Genomic DNA, 27106 nt, shown 5'->3' on the forward strand with positions numbered 1-27106 from the left:
AATCATGGTGGAATTCCTCAAGGGCTTCTTTTCCATGGGTCCAGATGATGAAGATGTCATCAATATAGCGCAAGTAGAGTAGGGGCTTTAGGGGACGAGAGCTGAGGAAGCGTTGTTCTAAATCAGCCATAAAAATGTTGGCATACTGTGGGGCCATGCGGGTACCCATAGCAGTGCCGCTGATCTGAAGGTATACATTGTCCCCAAATGTGAAATAGTTATGGGTTAAGATCTCTGTCAAGCTTTCTTACAACTACAATACCCACCTGCAGAAGTAAAGAAACAGATTGATAGAGCCAGAAGAGTTCCCAGAAGTTACCTACTACAGGACAGGCCTAACAAAGAAAATAACAGAACGCCACTAGCCGTCACCTTCAGCCCCCAACTAAAACCCCTCCAACGCATTATTAAGGATCTACAACCTATCCTAAAGGATGACCCAACACTCTCACAAGTCTTGGGAGACAGGCCAGTCCTTGCCTACAGACAGCCCCGCAACCTGAAGCAAATACTCACCAACAACCACATACACAACAGAACCACTAACCCAGGAACTTATCCTTGCAACAAAGCCCGTTGCCAATTGTGCCCACATATCTATTCAGGGGACACCATCACAGGGCCTAATAACATCAGCCACACTATCAGAGGCTCGTTCACCTGCACATCCACCAATGTGATCTATGCCATCATGTGCCAGCAATGCCCCTCTGCCATGTACATTGGTCAAACTGGACAGTCTCTACGTAAAAGAATAAATGGACACAAATCAGATGTCAAGAATTATAACATTCATAAACCAGTCGGAGAACACTTCAATCTCTCTGGTCACGCAATCACAGACATGAAGGTCGCTATCTTAAAACAAAAAAACTTCAAATCCAGACTCCAGCGAGAAACTGCTGAATTGGAATTCATTTGCAAATTGGATACTATTAATTTAGGCTTAAATAGAGACTGGGAGTGGCTAAGTCATTATGCAAGGTAGCCTGTTTCCTCTTGTTTTTTCCTACCCCCCCCCCCCCGATGCTCTGGTTTAACTTGGATTTAAACCTGGAGAATGGTCAGTTTAGATGAGCTATTACCAGCAGGAGAGTGAGTTTGTGTGTGTATGGGGGCGGGGGGGATGTGAGAAAACCTTGATCTATGCAGGAAATAGCCCGACTTGATTATGTTAAGAGTTGTCACTTTGGATGGGCTAGCACCAGCAGGAGAGTGAATTTGTGTGGGGGGGTGGAGGGTGAGAAAACCTGGATTTGTGCTGGAAATGGCCCACCTGTTGATCACTTTAGATAAGCTATTACCAGCAGGACAGTGGGGTGGGAGGAGGTATTGTTTCATGATTTCTGTGTGTATATAAAGTCTGCTGCAGTTTCCACGGTAAACATCTGATGAAGTGAGCTGTAGCTCACGAAAGCTCATGCTCAAATAAATTGGTTAGTCTCTAAGGTGCCACAAGTACTCCTTTTCTTTTTGCACATACGGGAAAAGCGGTTCCCTTGTAAAACTGATGATTACATTTAGTGTAGCACAGACATTAGTCTTTAGCCTGGCCAAAGACTCATTTGGTCCTCTATTTTAGCTTAAAATATGGAAAGCAAGTATAACCACTTCAGAGATATTATAAAGGAGAGACAAATTACCTCGGTAGTGTCCTCTTTGTAAGCAAATGTTCATAATCTAGTGACTAAGGATTTTCTTTTCCAAAGAGTGGATTTTATAAAGTTTAAATGGTACTTGGATCTTTAGTTACACCGATTTCCTTCCCTCTTAAACAGCAATGAGTCTGTAGTCCCTTCCTGCTAAAAATAGACAGGGCTACAGAAAGCTTGAAAAGTAATTCAGAAAAAAAAAATAGCTTTTGGACCACACAATCCTCCATTCCACATTTAAATTAAAACTAATTGCAACAGATTAGACATAAGTTTCCCCTCACTGTATTACATTTGGTGCTCACCACCAGACATAATCCACTCTTGGGAATTTCCTTGTTATCATCTATTTAATTATCTGCTGAGTCAGAGTGTGTGGCAATAATATAATAAAGCTCACATTCCAGAGAAAGAAAATGTAAATCAGGACTAGTACGTTACTCTGCAGTGATATTTATTTTCATTTTTACAGGGGGAACCCCCGCCCCCCTCCAAATGCTGTAGGACTATATTGGATAAAGAAATGTAAATTAACCTATCCTTTGTCTCATGCTGGATATCATCACCCAGCTATTTAGTAGTGGGCCAAATGAGAGCAATTTTAAAAGCATCTCAGTATAAGTATTGCAACATTTGGTTAAATGGGCAAATGCTTCAAAGCCACCTACACAGTTTGTGTGTACACAAGTATGTCCCAGTCTTAAGGGAACGAGTCAAAGGAGCTCAAGAGGGTGCTGATGGGAAAAGCTGCATGAGCCCAGTTCATCCTGGCTGCAAGTATGATCCTGCAACTGTATAAAGCAGTGTGTAGCTCCTTGAATGTTGCCTGCCAACCCTCACTCTCTTCTCTTTCAGCCATCCCCAATACAGCTGGCCACATACAGGACTGGCTTGCCTCTATGGGGCTTCCTGCTCACACACAAGCTTCTCTTCTCTTCTCTGCCTCATAACACTTGGCTCGGCTGTAACAATTAAAGCAGCCCAGCCTTGTGGAGCCCCTTCCCTGACTGAGCAGCACGGAGCCTTCTGGAGAGTTGGGGAGCAAAAAATAATGAGAAGCAGAGAGAAAAAGACATGAGACGGAAAGAGAAAATGGACCAAAAGAGGCAGCATCCAGTGTATTGGGGGGCACAGTCCGTAGGAGATATGAGGGAGAGCATCCATCTGCTGATCCATTGCAAGTAAGCGCATACCAACAAGACAGGCTGGGAATCATGGACGTAGGTATATCTGACTCAAACAAAGCTTTAGGAACTTCCTTGCTCTTAAGAGATTCCAGTTAAAGTTGAATATTACATTTAAATTTCATCACCAACAAGGCTACAAGTCCAGCAAGCAGTAACTATCCACAACTTTTAATTACATATTCTCTGTACTGATCACAGCTGCAGATAACAAGCTAAGCAGCAGTGGGTCTGAACCAGATGTGTACTTCAGGTCAAACTCTTCCTCTGGAAACATTTTTGCTCAGGCGTAAAATATGAGTTCTGGAATCTGCCCTCCCTGCACTCCCGTGCCATTAGTACTGTCTGAAGAGCACTGGAATTGAACAGTTACCTTCCCACACTGAACTTCAGTCATTCCTTCTTGTCCAAAATAGCTTAGTTCATTGCCATCCAGTATCACACTAGCTGTATAAAAGGTATCGGGCTCAATCTGCACTGGATACTCAAACCACACTGGGAAAGTGTTGCTCGATCCATCTGAGAAATACTTGCTCAAGTTCTGGCCTAGGATAACACCTTGGCGCTTAAGTTCGATCTTTGCACTGTATTCTGCTGATCCACAACTAGAACCATACAGCCCAAAGCCGGCAATGAAAACTCTCTTATCAACAGCAAACTGGATGCTGTCACATCGACCCCTGTAACGCCACTGGTTGCTGCGGTAGGCGCAAGACTGGAATCGGTGGCAACGCTGGGGGACAAGGCCTTTTCTGGCATTGCTCACAAACTCTAATTCTGGCTTTTTGGCAGCTGTATACCAAAGGAAGATATCATTGGTTTCATTGAGCGTCAGCACCCCAGACTGAGCAGCACCATTTGCAAAGTCGTCGAGTGCCATCGTAGGGATGCGAATCAGGTAGAGAGCTTTCCCTAGAACCTTGCGTTTATTTTCTATGCTAACAGGTAAATCTTGCCGTTGACACTCAACTTCAGCCCAGTTAAGTGCAGCTTCGAAAACAACAATTTCTTTGGCATTCAGCGTCTCCCTTCGGAGGATGCTTTCAAGCGTCTGAAAATCAATATCACAGAACCCCTCAGATTTCAAAGCCAGCTCTGCTTGGGCATCAATCACTTCCCAGCAGCGCTGGGTCAGGTCAGGTTCCTCAAATAAGCAGCTCTGGGATAGCAGCACACAGGCATTCTTTGCACTTAGGCTCGTCTCTAGGAAGTTGACACACGCTCGGGCAAGATGAGGAACGATGTACTTCTTGGCAGCATAAAGAGTGGCCAGCACGGTATCAGCAGCTAAGTCAATTTCATCACAATAGATGTATCTGAAATAAAATATGCACATGTAACACTGCTCTTTAGCAAAAAGACATTGACTGTCAATAACACATGAAAACTCGAAGCACAGGGCACTTGAATGGTGCAGTGCAGTCTTAAAACTAAGAAATACCTTCTGGAAAAATCAAATCCTGCTTCAAATTACACGATAAAGAAACTACAGGCCAAAGTCATCCATGGGTTAAACTCATCAAAGTCAGTGGGCTTATGCTAACGATGAATTGGGCCTTTCATTTGGGTCACAAAAAAACTGATAAAACTATGAAGTGCTACCCCTTCAGTCCCATTTTCTTCCAAGTTCAATAACAGCTGCTTTCAATAATGAGGTAGATAGTGCACTCTAAACAGTCAATCAGCAATTGCAATATGGTAGTGACTCTAATGTATCCATATCCTAGCAAACTTGGGTGAACAAATTCCAAATAAATGACTTGATTAATAAGATTTTTTCACCCCCAAAAAGGGTTCATGTCAATCAAGGTGCTTGAAGAAGGGTTGGTTTATATGGCTATAACAACAGTTAATACTGTCTAAGAACTTCAAGTGGGCATACATTGAACTTCCTTTTGTGGTGAACTATATGGTGACTTTATTCAGACACATGTGCAAAGGAAAAGAAAAGTGAAGTTTTCAGCAGTAACACACACTTCACATCAGACATGGGTGCCAAGACAAACTGGTTGAATATCTAGGCTCTCAGAAGTGTAACACTGTCTAAATACATCAAATACCATGCATCATCATGCCATAGCCTCTAAGAGTTGCAATCAATTGATGAAACCTCTTAAGACTAACTAACCTCAAATGGTAAAGGGAAGGATTTCATGTGTTTATTGATGCTACAACATGCTAGCTTCCCCAGAAAAAATGTATTCTCACACTTTCCTAGGGAAGAAAACTTGTTAAGACCCACTGCCATGTCAAAACAGAAGAGATTCAGCTAAAATCTGTTTACATGATAAAATTCCTGAGGTCCACTACTATTGGGGAAGTAATGAATTAGGCACTTTGTTTTTAATCTCTCACACATGAGGTCCGATCTATTCAGGGTAAATGCATTCTGTTAGAAACAATGTTAAACATAAGTTTGCCTTTATAGTGAACAAGGGAGTTATGTTTAAAAATATGCTTGTTGGTTGTGGCTGATGAAAGTCCTTGTCCACACTAAAGGGAAATTGCATTTCATGCTAATGAAAATGTGTTAGTTAACTGGTTTTCTAAAAAGATGCATTTTCCCAGGATATACAAGGCCTAGGAGAATAAATGATAAAATGACATTTACTGGATTAGTATCAACCCTGATCTCATTATGGCTGTTTTTGTTTTTACTGTAAATATGTATAAATCTTGTTTTGTTGTTTGGTTTTCATGAATCAGGATATGGCAGACTCAACCTGCCTGGGCAGATTTCCAGTTAATGATGGAAAACTAGTAATGTACAACATGTAACGGGGCAGAGAATTATGAACTCAATTATGAGTTCTAGAGAAATTGGGGTCAAATAAAAATTAGATACATTTTTCACAGTAATGTGCCTCTAAAAACTCTAAGTCACACTTGAAAAATTCTATTTAGAGTATATAAACACCAAGGTGATGCAATGAAATGTAGGAAGTAATGAAGAAAAATATTAATATAGGACTGAATCTTGCGACCTTTAGTTCTTGACTTCAATGAGACTACTTGCAGGAGTAAGAATTACTCATGCAAACATAAATTTCAGGTTTGCATCCCTAAGGGTCTATATATTTTCTTGTTTTTTCTACCATAGTCTCTCCAAATTTGTTCCATTTTATAATTCTCCTCCTCAATTTCCAACTTCTTCTCCTTTCTATTCTCCTTCTCTGCTTGTTAATACAAAAAAGTAGGGCAGCATCTGTTTTAAATTTAAACAGTACAAAAACTGCGAGTTTAATATTCATGGAAGTGGAGAACTAATATCACTGGTTTAAAGCAGCCATAGCACAGATAGGCTGTCTGTAGCATTCCACATTTCTCATCCTGTCAACACATCTCTATCCTGATCTGCAACTGCAGATATTCCAGTCCTAGCCTATTCCTCAGCAAAGTACGTTACAGCTGTATAAATTGTGTGATGTGCACAGGCTGAGATTAGAATGAGACCGTGAGTCTAATTTTAATTTATTATTTGAATCCTGGTCTTCAGTGTTAAAGACACTAACTGAGTGTGCCAACCAGGATATGCATTTAACAACATGTAATTGTTTTGCATTTGTAAAACTACAGTGAACAGCTAATCGATTTTGCTGGGGGCATAATTACTACATGCCAATAATAGACACTACTGAAGATTCTGCATCTAATAATAGGTTTACTGGTGTTTGTCTTCCATGTGTCCACTACAAAATTAACCAACTAAACACTATTAACAACTAATACACTAATCTGTATTTGTGTGTATCACATAATAAGAGTTCGTCTTAGAAAAAGATGAGTATTTCTAACTCTTTCTTTTCTTACAAAAGATTACACTGTACTCCTCCTGATTGTTGAAAAGGGGACCTGGTGAGAAGAGGGCTCAACTAAATGCTCCTCTCATTCCTGCTTTGCACGGACAGGTGCAAATTCTCTTCTACTCTTCTTCCTGTAGCCTAAGTGTTTTGGGTCTTCAGTCTCAGGCTGCTGCTTGGAAACGTTTTGAACATCAGTAGAGATACTAGAGCTTTCTCCAGATTCAGGGAGACAGCGCCACATCAAATTCTCATTTGGAAGGTAATCTGCACGACCATAATAACTAGATCTTTTTTTTTTTTAATGAAAGCTTGGATTCTGAAGAAGTTGATGATGGAGTCCTCCCACTGTTCAGAGAAAGTTTCCTAATTTGCTATTGTCAAGAGAATTCATCAGGCATTGGATTTCGGTATTAAAGTTCTCGTTTTTTGTTGTACAGTTTGCCCCGCTGTACAAATCTCTTCAAGCAGATTTCAAAATCCATTTGTTCTTTAAATGATAGGGTTAATGTAGCAGTAATAAAATTATGTAGAAAAGGTTGGTGTTCCAATAGAAAAGAAAAATTCAAGTACCTTATATTCGCCCCTTGCAGAGAGAAAGTCTAACTACATCTCATTCTGTAAAGTTAAAGTATTAGCTGTATGAAAAACATGTTTTAAATAGCAATGTGGAAAATAAAGATTGTAATGTATCTATTCACATGTGGTGGTATATCATAACTTTGTCTCAATTCCATATTAAAATTGCTGAGTGACCTTTGAGCTTCATGGAGAAGCTTTTGTCAACATGCAGCCCAAATATTTCTGATGTGTTCCTGCTGACAAATTGAAAAGTCTGCATCTGCATGCAACTTTGTTACATTTCAATGGTATGATAGATATAGTGTTCAAAGTAATTGTTTGCAATCACAAGCTAATTGAGGCAATCCATGAAGTATATTTATAAAGTTGGTAACTAGCAATTTCACGAGTGCATGCAACAAAACCAGTAGCATATTAAAAAGGCCTGGATATTGATCTCAATTAAAATGAGAAACAACAGGGTCCAGAAGTAACCAATGACAGTGTTAAATACTGGAGGAAAAACCTCCAAATTATAGAGTTTGATTTTCAAATGGAAATTACATCATGCAAAGTTTATAGTCACAGTCCAAGGATAATTCAGCAGGGGAACAATTAGTATTTCATTCCGTTCCCTTTCATCCAGTGAAAAAGCAACCAAGTTCTGATTCACGCTGACAGAAAGAAACCAGATATAGAGGGAAGGAATAAGTTCATTTAAACAGCCCTTTTATTTTTAATAGTTTCCAAATGCCCCAATAATAAATAAAATAAAGAAAGCTTTTACTTTTCAGGGCTGCATTCAGTAACTCAGAGGTGTTTTGAACAGACAAGAACTCTGTACAGTAAGCGTACAAAAGAGCTAACACAATGTCAGTGTATGAACCCAGAAATTCCAATTTTTTACTTTTCACTATACTTTAACAAAAAAACCTATTTTACGCTGAGAGCTGACAATTCTTTTTAGTAACTCCCTTCCTTTGTGTAGCAAGTGTAGGGACAAATCAAATCAATAGGCATTACGATATACAATGTGCTCACAGATCTCCTGTCAGTCATTATTTATACAACTGCCTGTATTAGCCTAACGTTTCCACGTCTAGAAATAGAGGGTGGGAGAAGAGTTCAGTGAAAATAAAAGTTTTAAACAACAAAAATATAGCTGAAGGCATACTTTTGAACAATTACTTCATTTCTAGTTTTATGCCTCTGTTTAGACGGCTATCCGGTATTTTAACTGTGACACTATTGCTGTGCATACACAGCATAAACAAATACATTTCCAGCAGAAGAATGATGCTTACTTCAGCATAGCGAGAAAAGCAGCAGGCTCAACATCTGGTATACGAATTTCATCTTTGTCCTCAGCAAGCTCTCCGTAAAACATTGCATGGAATACAGAGCTCCCAACAGCTAAGACATACTGTTGAGAAAGGGAAATCTTATTTCATGCTATAAACTGCAAGCATTGCCAACAAAAACAACGAGAGACAGCCACTACCACTACGAGGATACTAGCTTCATGGGCACAGAAATTCAATACTATTATGTGAGAACGAAGACAAACTTACTAACAAAATTACATGTTTTCCTACCATTTACCTCGTACAATTAGATGTTTTATCTTCAAAGAAACAAGTGAATTCCTGAACTTTATTACTTCTAGAAAATCTTCACAATGCTAACCATAAAAAGTTACAAAAAACAGTCTTCCCAACTTTACATAAAGCCTCTTTTGTCACAACACAATGTTTAATTGGAAATACAAAGAAAAGTAAAGTATTTCACGGGACAAAGGCATTTCAAAATTTATGACTGTCACAAAGAATTGGAGTCTCCCACAGTAAGTTACAATGTTACAGTTGAAGTTACTCTTCCTATTCCCACATCTGAACTGATAATGCAGCTGTTGCTTACTTTGTGTCCTGGCAACCGCTGGGTCCCACCTGGTGGCCCAACCACAAAATGAACATCTGCCATCAAGTCATTGTTGAACATCACTGCATTTCTACAGACAGAGGCAAAGTTGTTAATTTATGTAATCTGGCATCCGATTCCCACCCCAGACCCATGAGATCAAACTGCTTAACATCTTAAAGTAGCATTTCAGTAACAAACCCGCTAAAGAACAAGAGAACAAACAAAAAAACATGTCACACAATTTGCGATCACTTTGCACATGATCACACACAAATATACCAGGGGAAAACAGATCCAAGAAAAACTTGTGAAAACTTTTCAAAAAGTGAACATTAAAATCAAGAACATGTATTACTAAAACAAACAAACATGTAAGTCTGCATGCAAATACCTATCAGTTTAAAGTACTGCAGCTTACAACAACATTTGTACTACTTCAGGAAAACAGCTGCACTGTCCGGAAAGAGATACGAAAATTTTTCCATGACCAAATACTTGCTTTGGGGAAAGGAGTAGCATGTTTTATTCAATGTGTATAAATGAGAAACTAAATTTAACATTGCAAACCCCTTTCGCTACAATTCAACGCTTCATTTAAACATTAAAAATAAATTCTCCTCAACTTACCTCTCTCGGATGGTGGGATAAAGCCCTTGCCAATTGGGGGCAGGGATAGTGTTGTTGTTGTTGAGGTTTTGTTGGTGGTATTGCTGGACAGCAGTTGTATTAGGGTTGGCTGGTTTCTTTCTGGGAAAAATATCAGCAGCCATCTTCTTCTTCTTTTTGGTCTTCAAGGTAATGATTTCATAGCAAACTGGAGGCAACTTACTGCTGCTGCTGCTGCTGCTGCTATTTCCTTTCTTAGAGCTTTTCTTGGACCTGTTCTTGACTGTCTCTGGAAGCATCAAGAAGAAGGTGAGACATTTCATGTTCTTTCCCTTGTCATCTACCATGAGTATCCTTGTTTGTATAGCTAGATAGCCTAACTAGGTAAGAACATGAAGAAAATTTAAGTGGGAGGCAAGCTGTTAAATAAAAAAGCAGCAAAGCTGAGATTTTGCTTCTTTTCCAGCAAGACAAGGTGACCTTTTCAGTGTACTGAGTAAGAAATTGGCTTTAAGTTTGATCCAGGATTTGACTTGTTAAATACATCTCCATCATGACTCCCAGTTTTATTTACTTGCAAGCTCTTTTCCAGATTCCCTGAAACTGAATCACCTCAAAGTGCTACACTGTGCAAAGAGAGTATGCATCTAGCTATCGCACTGGCTTTTTGAATTAGGCTAGCAAGATGTGCCGTAGCACTGCTAGGCTGTTCAGCTGGCTGAACTTGTGTGTTGAATGGATCTGAACAGAGTAGGTATTACAGCCCTGCAGATGGAGTCAGACAGCCAGTGTTTTGAGCCAATAGCTGAAGTCACCGATAACGATTGGACCCAGCAGCACAGTGACACCTATTGTAATGTGCATAGCTCTAATATTAAAGGGAAAGCATTTCATGTGTAGTCTATGTAATAAGGGAAATTGCACAGTTACATCAGGGCATGACTAGACAGGAATGTATAAATTCTATGTATCTTTTAGTTGTCCTTGATGGTACTCAGATTTTCACAATTATAAGAAGAGCCCCACATTAAGTAAAAAGATGAATAGCTTTCTATTTAAATATTTCTGTTCGAGAGACACTTTGTGAAGTAGTGAATATTCCATGGAGCTCTACTATGTATTTCTGTTGAATTCTCCCAACCCATTATTACAAAAATATAATGGTTAATCAGAGAATGATATTAATATCAGAAGTAAATTAAAGCAAATTAATTTGCAGCATAAAAGAGAAAGATGAAGTTAAACAGTGCCTTTTGGTACAGTTTATACTCTGGTCCAACATGAATAGAGAGGAGGTCACAGCTTTAGCTTTAACTCACTATGTTTTTGCTAACATAAGAGTCTTTGATACCAGTCCCAAATCACTGAGCAGAACTAATTAAGCCAAGTTACACCAGACATGGTTGCACTGCATCAGAAGAAAACTTCTAGATGTGCAAATCAGATTCAAACAGTATCCATACATTTAATCATTGTTTCAAAGCTTTAGATAAAAAACTTTGCCTTATCTAAGGAGTCTGTCAAAATCATAGTTTTAGGTGTGAATAAATGCAGATTTCATTAATAAACACATTCTGAAATAACAGGAGAATTACATAACTAAGCCTACCTAAGCCAACCAGTTTTATTATGAAAGAATTGTACTTTTCAGCTACCGACTTGCTCAACAATCTAAATGTAGAGTTGGGCGGCCTTAGTGTTGAGCTGAGCATCATGAAAGTTGACAGACATAACTAAAATTGTTTTTTTCCCCCAAACAGAAGGATCCCAAAATATCACATTAAGCTATTTATTTTTTAAATGATCCACTACTCATAGACAATTTCACTATTTTCTTCACGATTTTTTAGAAAATTAAATCTAGTGATTTTTAGGCCAAACCAGTTTCCCAAGACAATAGTACAGCTGTGGAAGAGGGAGCTAAAAAATAGAAAGTGAGATCCTGGCCCCATTGTAGTCAATGGAAGTTTTACCATTGGACTTCAATGGGGCCAGGATTTCACTCAAGGTATTTAATGGAACCTGGTTACAACCCCAATTCTTGGAGTCATCACCATGATTCTATAACAAACATGTTCAAAATGTCTTTAATTCCCATTAATTACAAGAACTAGCTGCAGGTTGTTCATTGACTGTATGTTCTCCCTGTCCCACTCCCTTCTCCAAAAGAGTATAGGCTGCATTAATAGAATGGCTCTGTGTTTGCCTTAGGCCAACAACAGGATTGCATCCCAGCAAAATGACAGAAATGTAGCAAACTCATGGAAAGTATCACAGATGCTAAGCCTTTTCTCTTTAGTAGGATAATACTACTACTTCACACTTACATAGTGTCTTGCATCTTAAAAGCACTGTACAAACATTGAGAAACAGGTTACGCAACCTCAAATGACAGATATATCCTAGCAATATGGTTATAGTCTGCCACAGATGGAAGATTGTCAACAGAAAGATTGGGGGGGGGTGGAGTTGATCGTCTAGGTCATGTTAGTCGTCAATGAAAAAAAAATACACTCTGCAGAAATTTCTCACTATAACCCAGATTTAGGGAATTTATAACACGGGATAAGGGGCAGTGACTTTTGCAAAATTTGAGATTTTTTTTTTTTTAAACAAAATCTTCTAGCCTTTCTGGTTGTGAAGATAACCGTCTGGATGTGCACTGTTTTCTTCCAAAGTCTCCCTGGGAAAGACATTTCACAGGAAGAAGGTTTCAAGCTTTTACAGATACAACTAAATGAATGTTCTAGCAAATATTGCAATGATCTGGTCTTCAATGTATCAGTCTGGCAGAAAGGGAAAGAGAAAATAACATGCATGGGAGTCAGAAGATCTATAGAGGAGATTAGGTGTGAAAAGGTCCCTTTTATAAAACAATATTCAAATACACTATAATTGAAAAAAAAAAAACACCCATGAAAATCCTAATTTATTTGCCAAAGGTAATCCAGAAGTTATGCCCAGAATTATTTCCAGTACATTTCCAGCGGCCCTGTCTTGTAACTGTTTATGTATTTCTTAAGGCAAATAGAACAGGCAGATCTAATGAACTCAGTCTTGGAAAAAGAAACATTAAACGCAAACTGGCCGGAGTCAACCATACTTCAAACTTCTGGAAAATATAATGCATGTATAGTAAGTCTAGGTGCAGTCCTATGCCACACTTTCTTGGGAAAAGAGGAAGAAGAAAGAGCTGATGTATATTCAATCTAAATAAATAAACTATCAGACAAAACCCTATTAAACAAGAAGATAATATCTAGATAATAGCAGAAAGCCCTATCACAATATATAGAAAATATGCCTACTTTGACTACTTTCCTGCCATACAGCAAAAGCCGTCATGTGGTGGCTGGAAGAACTGATGGTACAATAGAGACCAAGAGCTATGACAGATTATGGAGCTATGACATTTCTTTGTTTTTCCAGCTGCCATAAAACTGGTTTTATTTACTTAAGCATATAAAAGTCACATGAGGGTCACTCTTGTGTAAGATAGGAAACCATAGCAAAGTTATGAACAAGAGTACGTGATCTAGGAACAGGAAAAACTAACATTTAATTTTGGGATTTGCAACCATTGGCCTCCAATGCCAGTGGAACAGAACAATTCCAGTCTGTCCAAGTACAGAAATACGATCTGTGCACAAATTACTAAGGTAAACATCATTAGCATTCTGTATAACGCTAACTGTTCTTTCCCTCTTCTGGGGCTGTTTTAAACCATGTTCTTCTGCAAAGCTGTACTTTTCTAGCCCACATACATGTTAGTAACCTCACAAAGTAGTACTTTGACCATAATTAATACAAGTTACCTCTCAACTGCTCACTGTTGAAAGACTAGTGGAGATCATCACAACAAATCAAGAAGTCTGCCTCTGGTGACAACATCAAGCAAACAAACTGATTATCTTCCACACTCTTCTCTGCAGAATCTAAGATGGTTTTCTAATGTTCTAATAGCTTTTCTTTCTTCGTTAATTCCCTATTTTGTATTACCAGAGTGGAACATTTGTTTTAAAAACAGATTTATCTTCGTTTCGGGAGCAAAGCATTATAACTAGATATAATTTTAAAGTTAAAATATGTAGGAAATTCACACTTAATTCTTCAAGCACAGGCAGGCAGAGTCCAAAACACCAGATGTTAGAAATAAGGAAGAAAACGTTTCAAGACTGAGATATTGCGCATTACACAATTCCCTTACAAACTGTTAAAGGAGAGTTATAAATCTATGGATATCAGCTTCTGGTCACAAGTCAAAAAACTAAAGGCTATTTTAAATTCAAATTTAAGTAATATATGTGCAATGCTTTTTTTAAAATTAGCTTTTTAAGATTATAAAGTGCCTTGTGATTATTGAGAAGGATGCCAGAGGGGCGTACTACGCTGCAAATGTTAATACAACTTTAACTATGTTGGTGCCATTATAATGACATCATTCAAAAGTCTACACATGCTATTAAAAAAATATTTTCAGGGACTGATGGCATTTTTCCCGAAAATCTGTCATGCTGTGGTAGCAGTGATAACTAAGATTTCTAAATCACCCTCTCTTATTAGGCTGTAGTTTTATCTCTGTTTTAATAAGCAGGACCCTGAATCAGAAGTAAAAACAATATTTCATCAGATTTCGCAGCTCTCTATCACCACAAGATCATGGTCACGGGAAGATAATTCTAAGTGAGTAATGAGAAAATTCATACTTCTCTTTTGTAAAGTAGCCAAGCATCTCCTCATTTGGTGAAGTAATTATTGCTATGCATTATTAAAATTATTTGTTCAAATTCTACATTTCCCCTCACAGACAGCATGCCCACATTAAAAGGTGCATCTTGATCTATACCGTGAATGAATACTCAACATCAGTGCTTAACAAAATCTGCCCACTGCTACTTTTCGCACAATGCTGAATTTAAGCTTTGATTTTAAAACAATGTGTAAAATTTGCCAAAGTACCTAAGTGGCTTAGGATCCTAAAATCCATTGATTTTGTCTATACGACAGCAGCTGCAGCGGCATGGTTATGGCACTGCATCTGTGCCACTGCAGTGAAGACCCTTCTTACATCTACGGAAGGGGGTTTTCCCACTGATGCAGTTAACCCGCCTCTCCCAGAGGTGGTAGTTAGATCAGCAGAAGAACTCTTCTATCCACCGAGCTGCATATTTATGTTGACCTAACTACAGCACTCAGGCAATATGCTTCACAGTCCTGAATGATGTACCCAGGCTGATCTCATTTTTAAGTGTAGACCAGACAATAGACTCCTGAACCACGTATCCAGTTACCTTTCCCACCCTTTTTATCGTGAAGACCACGTTTGAAGATACCTCCTGCAGTGTCACCTTTTTGAATCTGAAGAGAGAGATGCTTGACTTCCCCCAAGTAGCAAATTGTCAAAAACCTTTCAATTCCACAGTTCTGAACGGCCGCATGGAAACTGTCCAGAATCACGCAATTTCAGTCTGGTGTTGTACTGGAGAAGTGGCTCTGAAGCTGTATTCACAAAGGACCCTCCAGAAAGAGAGGCTACAGAAAAGGCAGAGTAGTGAAGATTTCTGACACCAGCCAGGAATGTGGGGTAAAATAGCAGAGACCATTCCTATCTTAGAAAGGTCAAAAAGTTGGGGGAAAGGTAAAGTAGCACAGGAAAATGAATGGCAATATCAGACCAGCACAATGGTCCATCTAGTGCAGTAGTTCATCTTATGGGGGCCAATACTAATAATATATCTACTGGGAAAAATTCTTCCTAACTCTAGTTAGCAGCTGTCTTATGTCATCAAGTAGGAGAGCTGATACCCCCTTATAAATTCTATCCTGGCTAGTCTAATTGCAGAAGATATCTTCTCTGAATCCTCCTAAGATCTTTTCTTCAGTAGTAGCCTGTTGAACTCACTGCTCAGCGTAACACAAAGTTGTGCTAAAAAATTATCAGTTTTCAATTAGTTGCCCTTGATTTTCCCATTTTTTTGTCCTCTTGTACATGTATAGGGAGGGTGTGTGATATATTTCTCCATGCCGTCTCTTACAGGTCTCCTCACTAAACCAGGGTTAATATTTTTAACCTGCCCTCATACAAAACTTTTCCCAAGCCTCTAGTATTTTTCACCACCCTTCTCTGGATCTTCTCTCAGATATCCTTTTTGAGATGGAGTGACCAAAACAGAACACAATATTTAAAATGAGGGAATAGCATCGATTTCTATAATGACAGGATATTTTAAGTATCTTCTGGTTTGATTTCAATCAGATTTGAAATGCGATGCAAGTGTAAGGTAATAAAATGGGGGGCATATGAGTTTATCAGTTTAATCACATACCTACTAGTCAGAGGCTGATATGAGTCCCCAGTAGGTTCAAGGGACATGATGAATCTGGTAGGGATGGTAACACCCAGGTGGAGGAGAAGTCATTGTAATGCACCCCCTCCCGATGCTTTCTATATTAGCTTCCGGCTAGCAGGTTTAAAGTTCTCTAGCTAGTAGTCCCCTACATTTTCAAAGCCCCTCTGTACATGTTAAAGAAGACCATTACAAATGGAGGGCTGGATTGTGCAACTACGGTTGACTTCACTGGGAATTACTCCTATTCAGTGGCTGCATAATCGAGCCCAGAATGTGACATCGCGCCCCCCCCCCTTTTTTTTGTAGCTTTTTTTTTTAGTTGTAGCTGACAGTACACAGTGGAGCAATTGTTTTACCATTAAATTAAGAGCTATGGACCCATTATAGGTATTATGCTTCGAATCAGACCAGATAGTTGACTACCTAGCCACATTAAATCTACACGATGAATGTTTAAAGCTAGCCTTGTGTGCTGATTTTAATAGAATTTGCTGCATGAATGTAGTCTGTCTGGACCATAGCTATAATGAGCAAGGTTTCTGATATCATGTGCTACAGGGATGCGGTCCTCAAAGTTGAAAATACTGTTAAGACTTCTTAGCCCACAAACATTTTGTTCCATCTGCATGTTGTAAATGGCATAGAAGAATATTAAAAGTTTTATCGCTACGCCACGTACAGTTTTCCAGTGTGTTGATACATATCATCTACTGCCAGTCAGCCTGGGGAAGATAGGTAAGGAATATCCCAAATACAGTATTTAGAATTCAATCTATAAACACTAGTTTGTTTCTTAATGGATCCAGGCAAAAATGAGTGACTAAAGACTACAGTTAATCTTAGACAAATTCTTGGATGAGTAAATCTGCAACTACACAACCTCATGATGAAAATTTACTTCAAGGTCTATAGAAGCTATAAAAAAAGATACAGTAATTTAAAATACTTAATTTCCAAATTGAGCAGAAAAAAATAATTCCTCTTTATGCATCCCCAACCCCCTCAGTCACTGGAGTGTAAAGATTTTGGTTTCATTTAACCTCAAATTTTGCATAGTACCTTGAAAAACTGTAATTTTCCTCCACCAAATCTGTTGGGTCAAAAAGTAAGTTCTCTTCCTTAGTGATCGTCATTTTTGTTTCTAAAAACAGACCTGATAACATTCAACCCTTTTTGTAGTAAGTGACAAACAGATCAACTTTAATTCTATCCTGCCTCTTACAAAACGGATGTATAAAAGAGAGACTGGATAGCTCAGGAAATTGGTAATGAGATACAGAGCTTTTCATCTCTAGGTCACAAATTCTAAATTGACAGAGGTCAGTAGTAATCAAAAGTCATTAGCATTTAATGATTATTCAGTGCCCTATAAGAAAGGAGCTAGTGATCACAGCGTACTTCAGTAACTCCACCATTACAATTAGCACCCTTTCTAGAGTCTCAGTGGAGAGGCTGAGTACTGAATGTCTATTCAGACTGAACTTCCCTTCTTTTCTTAAAGATAGGTCTCATCAACACAGTTTTATATTGATTTAGCAATTTCAGTTAGCGGTGTGATTTTTTTTAAACAAAATAGTTACATGTATATAATTCAAATAAAGGTGCCTTATACTGATATAGCTTATCCCTTCCCAATGGGAATAGCTACACAACTCTAAGGCAGCTTTATATCAACATAATGGTGTCCAGGAGATCGTTCCACTTTAACTATACTGATATAGCTAAAGTATTGCAATGTTTGCACGTAGAGTAGATCTGTAGTTTCATCAGGTTTCAGCAGGGTTAAGGTGCACTGGCAGAGTAGATTGGGGAAGCTCACATTACCATTGCCTGCATTGTACCTGTTCTGTGGATGGAAGACATCAACTCCCTGGACTGTCAGTTTGCCAGCCCTTACAATTGGTAAAGAAAAACATAAAGGGAACCTTCAAAAAAGTCCTGTGTTAGGTCCTGTAATGTAAATGTAATTGTTCCGTCATGGGTAAACTAGATAATGTTAATTTTGTTTTAAATTACAATTCCCGAAACATTACTACAAATAAAAAGTGCAGTTTAAAAACCTAAATCAAATCAGTAACTTGGCAGACTTGTGTTTATAGTGGGAGATTATACCTGGCAGCATTCAGTGAAAGACATTTTAAATGAGTTTAAAACCAGAAAAAATTGGCAATGTCTGTTATTTTCGATGAATTTTAAAAGGACAGAAAAGGAAAGCAAACATTAATCCAAACAAAAAAGAGCATGTAGCTCCATGGGCATAACCGTCAGTTCACAGCTGTTGCAATCAAAGTGTGATGGAAATTTTTTGTTTTGTTTTACTGACTCTTACTTTTCACAAAAATGAAGTTCAGGGTGCATAAATGGTCAGCTGGTAATATATATATATAGATATATAGATATATAGATATAGAATACTATATACACTTTTCATCTGAGGTGATAATTTCTGGTCACTGCCAACCTGAGCTGGATCTGAAACATTCAAGTTATTAGAGGTTTCAGAGTAACAGCCGTGTTAGTCTGTATTCGCAAAAAGAAAAGGAGGACTTGTGGCACCTTAGAGACTAACCAATTTATTTGAGCATGAGCTTTCGTGAGCTACAGGATGACCCAACACTCTCACAAATCTTGGGAGACAGGCCAGTCCTTGCCTACAGACAGCCCCGCAACCTGAAGCAAATACTCACCAACAACCACATACCACACAACAGAACCACTAACCCAGGAACCTATCCTTGCAACAAAGCCCGTTGCCAACTGTGCCCACATATCTATTCAGGGGACACCATCACAGGGCCTAATCACATCAGCCACACTATCAGAGGCTCGTTCACCTGCATATCCACCAATGTGATATACGCCATCATGTGCCAGCAATGCCCCTCTGCCATTTACATTGGTCAAACTGGACAGTCTCTACGTAAAAGAATAAATGGACACAAATCAGATGTCAAGAATTATAACATTCATAAACCAGTCGGAGAACACTTCAATCTCTCTGGTCAGGCAAACACAGACATGAAGGTCGCTATCTTAAAACAAAAAAACTTCAAATCCAGACTCCAGCGAGAAACTGCTGAATTGGAATTCATTTGCAAATTGGATACTATTAATTTAGGCTTAAATAGAGACTGGGAGTGGCTAAGTCATTATGCAAGGTAGCCTATTTCCCCTTGTTTTTTCCTACCCTCCCCCCCCCCAGACGTTCTGGTTAAACTTGGATTTAAACTTGGAGAGTGGTCAGTTTGGATGAGCTATTGCCAGCAGGAGAGTGAGTTTGTGTGTGTGTGTGTGTCCCCGGGGAAAAAGGGGGGGGGGGTGAGAAAGCCTGGATTTGTGCTGGACATGGCCCACCTTGATTACCATGCACATTGTAGGGAGAGTGGTCACTTTGGATGAGCTATTACCAGCAGGAGAGTGAGTTTGTGTGTGTGTTTTTTGGAGGGGGGTGAGGGGGTGAGAGAAGCTGGATTTGTGCAGGAAACGGCTCACCTTGATTGTCATGCACATTGTGAAGAGAGTTGTCCCTTTGGATAGGCTATTACCAGCAGGAGAGTGAGTTTGTGTGTGGGGGGGTGGAGGGTGAGAAAACCTGGATTTGTGCTGGAAATGGCTCAACTTGATGATCACTTTAGATAAGCTATTACCAGCAGGACAGTGGGGTGGGAGGAGGTATTGTTTCATGATCTCTGTGTGTATATAATGTCTGCTGCAGTTTCCACGGTATGCATCCGATGAAGTGAGCTGTAGCTCATGAAAGCTCATGCTCAAATAAATTGGTTAGTCTCTAAGGTGCCACAAGTACTCCTTTTCTTTTTATTCAAGTTATTAGAAACCTAAATTTAAATGGCCCTTGGTCACATCACAGTGAGCTGAATTAATCTTTGGCATCCAGGTGAAAGACTTAGTATCCTATTACCTGTTCATAATTTTAAAAGCTTCCCGCAAGAGCTTTGTTATGTGGATTTTTTGCTAATTCAAGTTCAGAATGAGAGTTCCAAAGGTGAGATGAAAATTAAGCAGTATTTTCCTTTGAAACTACTATTTTAGAAAGTTACATTTATTTTCCCATGATCTAAATATTTCAGTCACATTTTACCTAATAGATCAGTCATGCTCCAGTATTTTTATTTCAATATTTTCCCCTCCTTCTCACAATTTAGTGGCATGTGCTTCATTTTAATGAATTTTCACGATAAACAACAGAATTAGTTTTCTGAATACACTGTTTCAAACTAAAGATTTTTTAAAACCATTTTAGGGGTAGTTGTCCAGCAATGATTACCTAAATGCAGGTTTAATTTCCCTCCATGGTAACTCTGCCTAAGAGACCCCTGGAAATTCCATGGGCCTTGACTTCATAATGAGACAGAAATGGAAATAATGATAAGCTAGGAAGGAACAAATCCTTGTTTAAACAACTAATCAAACATGAGACGTTAAGCTATTTTAAGAGACCATGTGAGGTGAATGGATTTCTGTGTTAGCTTGAAATATTAGAAAGTTTTATCTAGTATGAAAAATCTTTATTTAAATTGTGAAATACTTTCCTCAAGTACAACTTCGTCTGACAGGACAGCAAGTGTAAAACAAGACAAGTAGTACTAAAAATGGAATGTATATTTCGTGCCTGGGTATACTTTTTTTAGCACACGTTAAGTGAATGGAGCAATTTTACTATAATCCTAATGATAGTAACACCCTTTTTTTTTTTTTTAAAGTGATGTTTCTTAGTAAGAGCTGAGCAAACTGGTTGATAGTGGCGGTGATTTTATAGCTATTCTAAATCCTTGAATTGCATTATATACAGAGGATTTTACAGAAGTGTTATACTCTGTGCTAAAGATTCACAAAATGAGTCAAAATTCAGCACTAGTTTAAATGGTCTCAGTTCCACTGAAATCAACTTGACACTGAAATCTACTGGTCTTTGTGCTTACACTGTTAGTTCTGCAATTGCAAAGAGTTACTTCAGTAACACTTATGAAATGCCTAATGTGACATTGTTACTGTGTATTTAATTATGTACACAAAACGGACACCACAATGATGGGCACCTTATACATTTGTTATGAATAATATGTGGCTGCCAACAACTCCACTCTGATGCTGCAGAATAGACTCTGTGCATCCTCCACCATACTATCATGTGGGCTAGGTGAGTCACTGGTTAACTGATATTCAGCCGACAGAGGAAAGATTTAGAAAGGGGTCCTGGCCCTGAAAACATTACAAACCCAAGGATAAGAGATTCATGGCTATTAGACAGAGAAAAGCAGTTGGCCCAGTGGACTGAAAACTTGCTTGGCTTTCACACCCTTGAAGAAAAAGTCTTTGGGTCAAAGTGGAAAGCACAAAACTGTCGTCTTCGGGAATAAGAAAAGGAGGACTTGTGGCACCTTAGAGACCAACAAATTTATTTGAGCAAAAGCTTTCGTGAGCTATATCCAATGAAGTGAGCTGTAGCTCACGAAAGCTTATGCTCAAATAAATTTGTTAGTCTCTAAGGTGCCACAAGTACTCCTTTTCTTTTTCAGATACAGACTAACATGGCTGCTACTCTGAAACCTGTCATAGGGAATGTAATGTTTTCAAACAAAATTACTCATATACATTTTTTTCCACCAATTGAGTGAATATTGGTCCAATGAACTGTCTGACCGGCGAGCCTCCTGGGTTATGCAGCTGTGTAGGCTGCTTCACTTTATGAAGGAGTACTTTCATCTCAGTATCAACTCCAAAATGTTTGCCATAGCATTTTGTGACTGCATGAGTGCTCTGTAATGGAGGATGTGCTCAGTAAATAATTAAAAATTCTACTGATTTGAAAGGTGATTCTATCATGCACTGAGGTAGAGGTAGTCCTTCAGAATGTGAAGTAGCCCACAAGGCCCATACAGACCGTTCATGGGTCAGCAGCACCCACTGTCCCCCTCACCGTTTAAAAAAAATATCGATAGCTTATTGGCTGGCAAAAACACCAGACTCCTTTGTTCTTCTTTCATAATAATTTCCATAGGCTACAGAGTTCCAGCAAGTGGAGGGTGAAGAAAGGAAGACAGGCCCAAAATACAGAGTTTGAAAAGACTGGAGCCAGGTGTACATGTGCCTAAACTTTTCTCCTCAGGTTTATAATAGGATGGTTTTGTGGTTAAGGCATTGGATTGGGGGATTCGTAGCTGGGTTCAATTCTGTGCTTTGCCATGGACTTTTTGAGTGACCATGGGCAAGTCCCTTAATCTCTTTGTACTTTGGTTCCTCATCTGTAAAGTGAGGATAATAATAATATTTTGTTCCTTCATCTCTACACTTTTAGCAGCATTAATGGTCTCTTAATATGTATATATTCAGTGCCTGCCACAATAGTGCTTCAATGCCAGCAGGAGCCCAAATCAGGGGTAGGCAACCTATGGCGTGCGAGCTGATTTTCAGTGGCGCTCACACTGCCCGGGTCCTGGCCACCGATCCGGGGGGGCTCTACATTTAATTTTAAATGAAGCTTCTTAAACATTTTAAAAACCTTATTTACTTTACATACAACAATAATTTAGTTATATATTATAGACTTACAGAAAGAGACCTTCTAAAACGTTAACATGTATTACTGGCACGTGAAACCTTTAAATTAGAGTGAATCAATGAAGACTCAGTACACCACTTCTGAAAAAAGAAAAGGAGGACTTGTGGCACCTTAGAGACTAACAAATTTATTTGAGCATAAGTTTTCGTGAACTACAGCTCACTTCATCGGATGCATTCACTTCTGAAAGGTTGCCAACCCCCGCTCTAGATGCTTCTGTAATACAAATAATAATATGCATGTTTGTTTGAGGGTTTTTTGGGTGGGGAGGGAGGAGTGTGTGGGGTTATTTTGATCTACCACAGAAAACTAGCTTTTGTCCTGAATAGATCACCTTGCTACAGAACCAGTATTACATTTACACAAGTTCACAAAACAGAAACAACCCAATTTCTCATAACAGAATATGAGCCTGTCACCACTAGATCTCCATCTTTAACTCGCCAAGAAGTAATTCCATGTCAACATCATCGATAGCTGTTTGGTGACATATCAGAAATGTTGGTTGTATGCAGGGTTTAATGGGCAAGTGTCCACACAATAAAAATCACCATCACAATTAGTATCTCTGCTGTCAGCCTCAGCAAATAAGCTGAGGAGTCAGAATTACGCTCACTTCTGCAGATGTTTCCTGCAGGTTGGAGTGGAGACATATTGGAAGAGCAACATAAGACAATGTAAAGTGCTTTTGGCTGTACTGAACTGCAGAGGATAAACAGAGGACTTCAACCTCCAAAGTTGTCTATTGCTCATCTTTCACAAACACAGCAACATTGAATGAAGTTAAAAGTTTTGAAACTAAAGAATTAATTTGGAGAATTCATTTCTATAATTAAACCAGAGATGTCATGTTTCAAGACAGAAACACCACTCTTCATAGAAAATAGTGAGACTAGTTCTTGTCTGCTTAAAACAAGCGCCTTGACATAGGTGGTGTGTAATGGAGGCCAGGGGAGGCTAAGCTTCCCCAAACCTTGTGCTGCCAGAGGTGGGGAAACAGTGGATTTGGGGGCCCTGAAGAATCTCCCCCTGCCATGGCCCCTGATCTGGAGAAGCTCTCGCTCCATGCCAAGCTCCAGGGTCACAGTAGGGACACAAAGCTTTTCTGGTCTAGGGACAGCGGGGCTGTGGGGGAGCCTCACGGGGAAGAGCCAGAGTGGGGGCAGGGCGGTGGATGGGGCGGGGCCGCGGGTGACAGGCCAAACAGGGGGGGGGCTCTGGGCTTGGCTCTCCAGCCAGGGCAGAGAGCTCCATCACAATCTCGGCCGATCTCTCAGCCCCCCCTTCTGCCCCCAGTGGGCCTGACTGAGCTTTCAGCCCTCCCATCCCCAGAGGGGGAGGGGTTGAGCACTGAGTGGGGGCGAGGTCTCAGCCAGAAGAAGCGGGCTGGGGCTAGCCTCCCTAAGGAGAAGCTTCACTTACCACCCATGCGCCCTGCATCTATGAGTCTCAAATTAAAAAAAGATGAAGTTAGGCCACATATAGCATTATATACAATTAGCCCACCAACACCACCTTTCTCTACAAAGCCCTAAATGTTAATGTTTGAGACTACACAACTGCTAATAAGGTATGGTAAGACTACTAACAGAGCAAACCAGCTCTGTCACTCAGACAGAATACCTCAATGTACATGGACAATATTTCTTATTTTGATTTAGATGCATTAACAATTAATATTTAAACACGCTTAAATATCAACATAATATCAAATCAAAGACTTCATCATTAGAGGAAAAACAGATCTTCATTTGTTCAACTCATCCCCACTCAGGAAACAGCCTGTTGTGAAGATCAACAACTTTGCTTCTTCCCATCCCTTTTGGTGAAACAGAGTTCAAATTCCAAAGTTACTGGCTCTCAAATTACTAAAAATGCCCAGCCCCCCCCCAACATACATATCTAAGGACTCTCAGCTGATTAGAACTTCTGGGGTAGCAGAACACATGAAGAAAAGTGGTCTTTAAGATAAACAGGATCCAAATCCCTTACTACAAACAGCATGAAAATTACTCTAAATTAACTTTTCTACTAAACTTGTAAATCAGTACCTTGGCTTGCCTTAGGTGCTCCAGTTGCGTTCTCTGCATTTTTCTTTTAAAAGGAACATGGTCCCAGGTCAAACAGTATTTTAAGTTACTATAGTTAGCATCACCATTTTGGAAACTTACAAATAATATTTGTTTTCCAAATCAAGGGTGTAACCTTGCAAACACTTACGTGCAGGAGTAACTTTATTCTCCTGAATTTATCTTCAAAAGGACTACCCTGCTGAGCAAAGTTACTTGTGTGTTCGCAGGATCAGGACACAAATTTATATTACTCCCACTTGTTATTTGACTGCAGAGTGATGAGCAAGTTAAAGTCGTTTATTTCTTGGTTCAGTCATACAGTATTGTGACAACAGCTACCTGAATTGTTGCCTAAAAAGTTGCACAGGTTTAGCTAAATGCAAGTTTTAAACCCATTAAATTAAACTGGGGCAAGCCCATCCAGACACTTCTATTTCAATTTAGTAAACTTAAATAAATCCCCCCCGCCCAGACGTTTGTATCAGTTTAGCTAAAGTGGTTTAAAAACTGGCCCAACTTTCTCAAGTAGACAAGGCCTCAGATTCTCCTTTGGGAGCTTTTGTCCACTTCCATTTCCTTCCACTTTTAAAGAGACCCAAAATACCTCCTGGAACACATTACAAAAAGAAGGCATTTAATTTTGGAATAACGCAATCTATAGCTAACCACTTACTTTCTTATTAGAGACATTGGCAACAAGCTTTTTTTAAAAACAAACAAACAAAAAAAACCCCAGGAATTCATTTGCCCAGGCCCCGCTGTGTGACATCTGAGGACTTCCACAACTCAGACGCGTTTTCATAAACAACCAGCACAAGAAGTTGTGACAACCCCCATCGCCACCCCCACCCGTTATTTGAGCTTTGCAAGAGGAGGTTTTGCTTTGCCCTTTGGCAGCTCCTTTCCAAGCATGCAGGAATGAAGCTGCAGGATCACAACACAGGGGGAAACTTCACCCAGCCCAGCCATTGCTGGGTGCAAGCAGGGGAAGAGGAGAATGCAGAACCAGCCCCCCACCCCCGACCCTTCCCCAGCAAGAAAACACCCCCCTCCAAATAGCCTTCCTACCCCAGCAACCACCTGGGCCTCAGCCAGCCCCCTCCCCACAACCAAGAACCCCCTCGCCCCCCTTAGCCCGCTCCCCGGGGCCCAGCCCCTTCTCCCCCCTCCCCGGCCCCTTCTCCCCCCTCCCCGGCCCCTTCTCCCGCACGGCGCCCGGGCGCTACCCTTGTCCTCCCCGCCGATGCCCGCGGGAGGGAGGGTCGCCGCGCGGCCCCGCTCCCTGCACTGACCTCTCTCTCTCTGCGGGGCGGCAAGTCGCAGGCAGGCGCCAGGGCACCTCGGCACCTCGGCGCGCGCCCGGCCCGGCGCTCGCTCTTGCGGCGCGCACGCGGGGCACGGTCACTCGGGCGCGAGCCCGCCGCCAGCCGCTTGCGCGGTGCCGGTCCGCTGGGGTGCGGGGTGGGAGGCAGGGATGTGGGCGGGGGGAGGAGAATCAGTGGCCGGGCGGGGGAGGGGGTCTGAGGCTGAAGGGAAGGGGGGGGTGCTGGCGGGGGGGAGGTGGGGGCGGTGCAGGGGGGGGCGTCTGTCTTGGGGGAGGGAGAGGAGGTGGTGGGTCTGTGGCTGGGAGAGGAGGAGGGAAGGGGTCACTGGTGGGGGAGGGAAGAAGGCCGGGGATGTGAGCTGGGGGGTCTGTATGGTGGAGGAGGGGGAGGATCTGTGGCTGGAGGAGGGGGTGATAGTGGGGGGAGGTGGGGGCTGTGCTGCAGGGGGAGGTGGAGGGTCTGTGGCTGGGAGAGGAGGAGGGAAGGGGGTCACTGGTGGGGGAGGGGAAGAAGGCCGGGGATGTGAGCTGGGGGGTCTGTATGGTGGAGGAGGGGGAGGATCTGTGGCTGGAGGAGGGGGTGATAGTGGGGGGAGGTGGGGGCTGTGCTGCAGGGGGAGGTGGTGGGTCTGTGGCTGGGAGAGGAGGAGGGAAGGGGTCACTGGTGGGGGAGGGAAGAAGGCGGGGGATGTGAGCTGGGGGGTCTGTATGGTGGAGGAGGGGGAGGATCTGTGGCTGGAGGAGGGGGTGATAGTGGGGGGAGGTGGGGGCTGTGCTGCAGGGGGAGGTGGCGGGTCTGTGGCTGGGAGAGGAGGAGGGAAGGGGGTCACTGGCGGGGGAGGGGAAGAAGGCGGGGGATGTGAGCTGGGGGGTCTGTATGGTGGAGGAGGGGGAGGATCTGTGGCTGGAGGAGGGGGTGATAGTGGGGGGAGGTGGGGGCTGTGCTGCAGGGGGAGGTGGCGGGTCTGTGGCTGGGAGAGGAGGAGGGAAGGGGTCACTGGCGGGGGAGGGGAAGAAGGCGGGGGATGTGAGCTGGGGGGTCTGTATGGTGGAGGAG

The 27106-nt window shown here is 41.0% G+C and overlaps 1 protein-coding gene across 3 annotated transcripts; it reads right to left on the reverse strand.

The window, feature by feature from the left end:
• Window positions 1–1783: 1783 nt before the first annotated feature.
• BTBD3 (BTB domain containing 3) lies at window positions 1784–26177 on the reverse strand. Of its 3 annotated transcripts, none has more exons than XM_073339603.2 (5): window positions 26018–26177; window positions 9745–10103; window positions 9115–9205; window positions 8502–8620; window positions 1784–4152 (listed from the first exon to the last, which is right to left on the reverse strand). In XM_073339603.2, exons 2-5 carry the CDS (start codon window positions 10068–10070, stop codon window positions 3120–3122), a joined length of 1569 nt encoding a protein of 522 aa, XP_073195704.1. In that variant the 5' UTR covers window positions 10071–10103; window positions 26018–26177; the 3' UTR covers window positions 1784–3119. The 3 variants fall into 3 exon arrangements, with proteins under 3 accessions (XP_073195704.1, XP_073195706.1, XP_073195705.1); XM_073339605.2 differs by having other exon boundaries at window positions 9745–10012; window positions 26018–26123; XM_073339604.2 differs by lacking the exon at window positions 26018–26177 and adding an exon at window positions 24705–25678 and having other exon boundaries at window positions 9745–10012.
• Window positions 26178–27106: the final 929 nt, after the last annotated feature.

The sequence above is a fragment of the Lepidochelys kempii genome, chromosome 3, assembly GCF_965140285.1.
Source record: "Lepidochelys kempii isolate rLepKem1 chromosome 3, rLepKem1.hap1, whole genome shotgun sequence".
Lineage (NCBI taxonomy): Eukaryota > Metazoa > Chordata > Testudines > Cheloniidae > Lepidochelys > Lepidochelys kempii.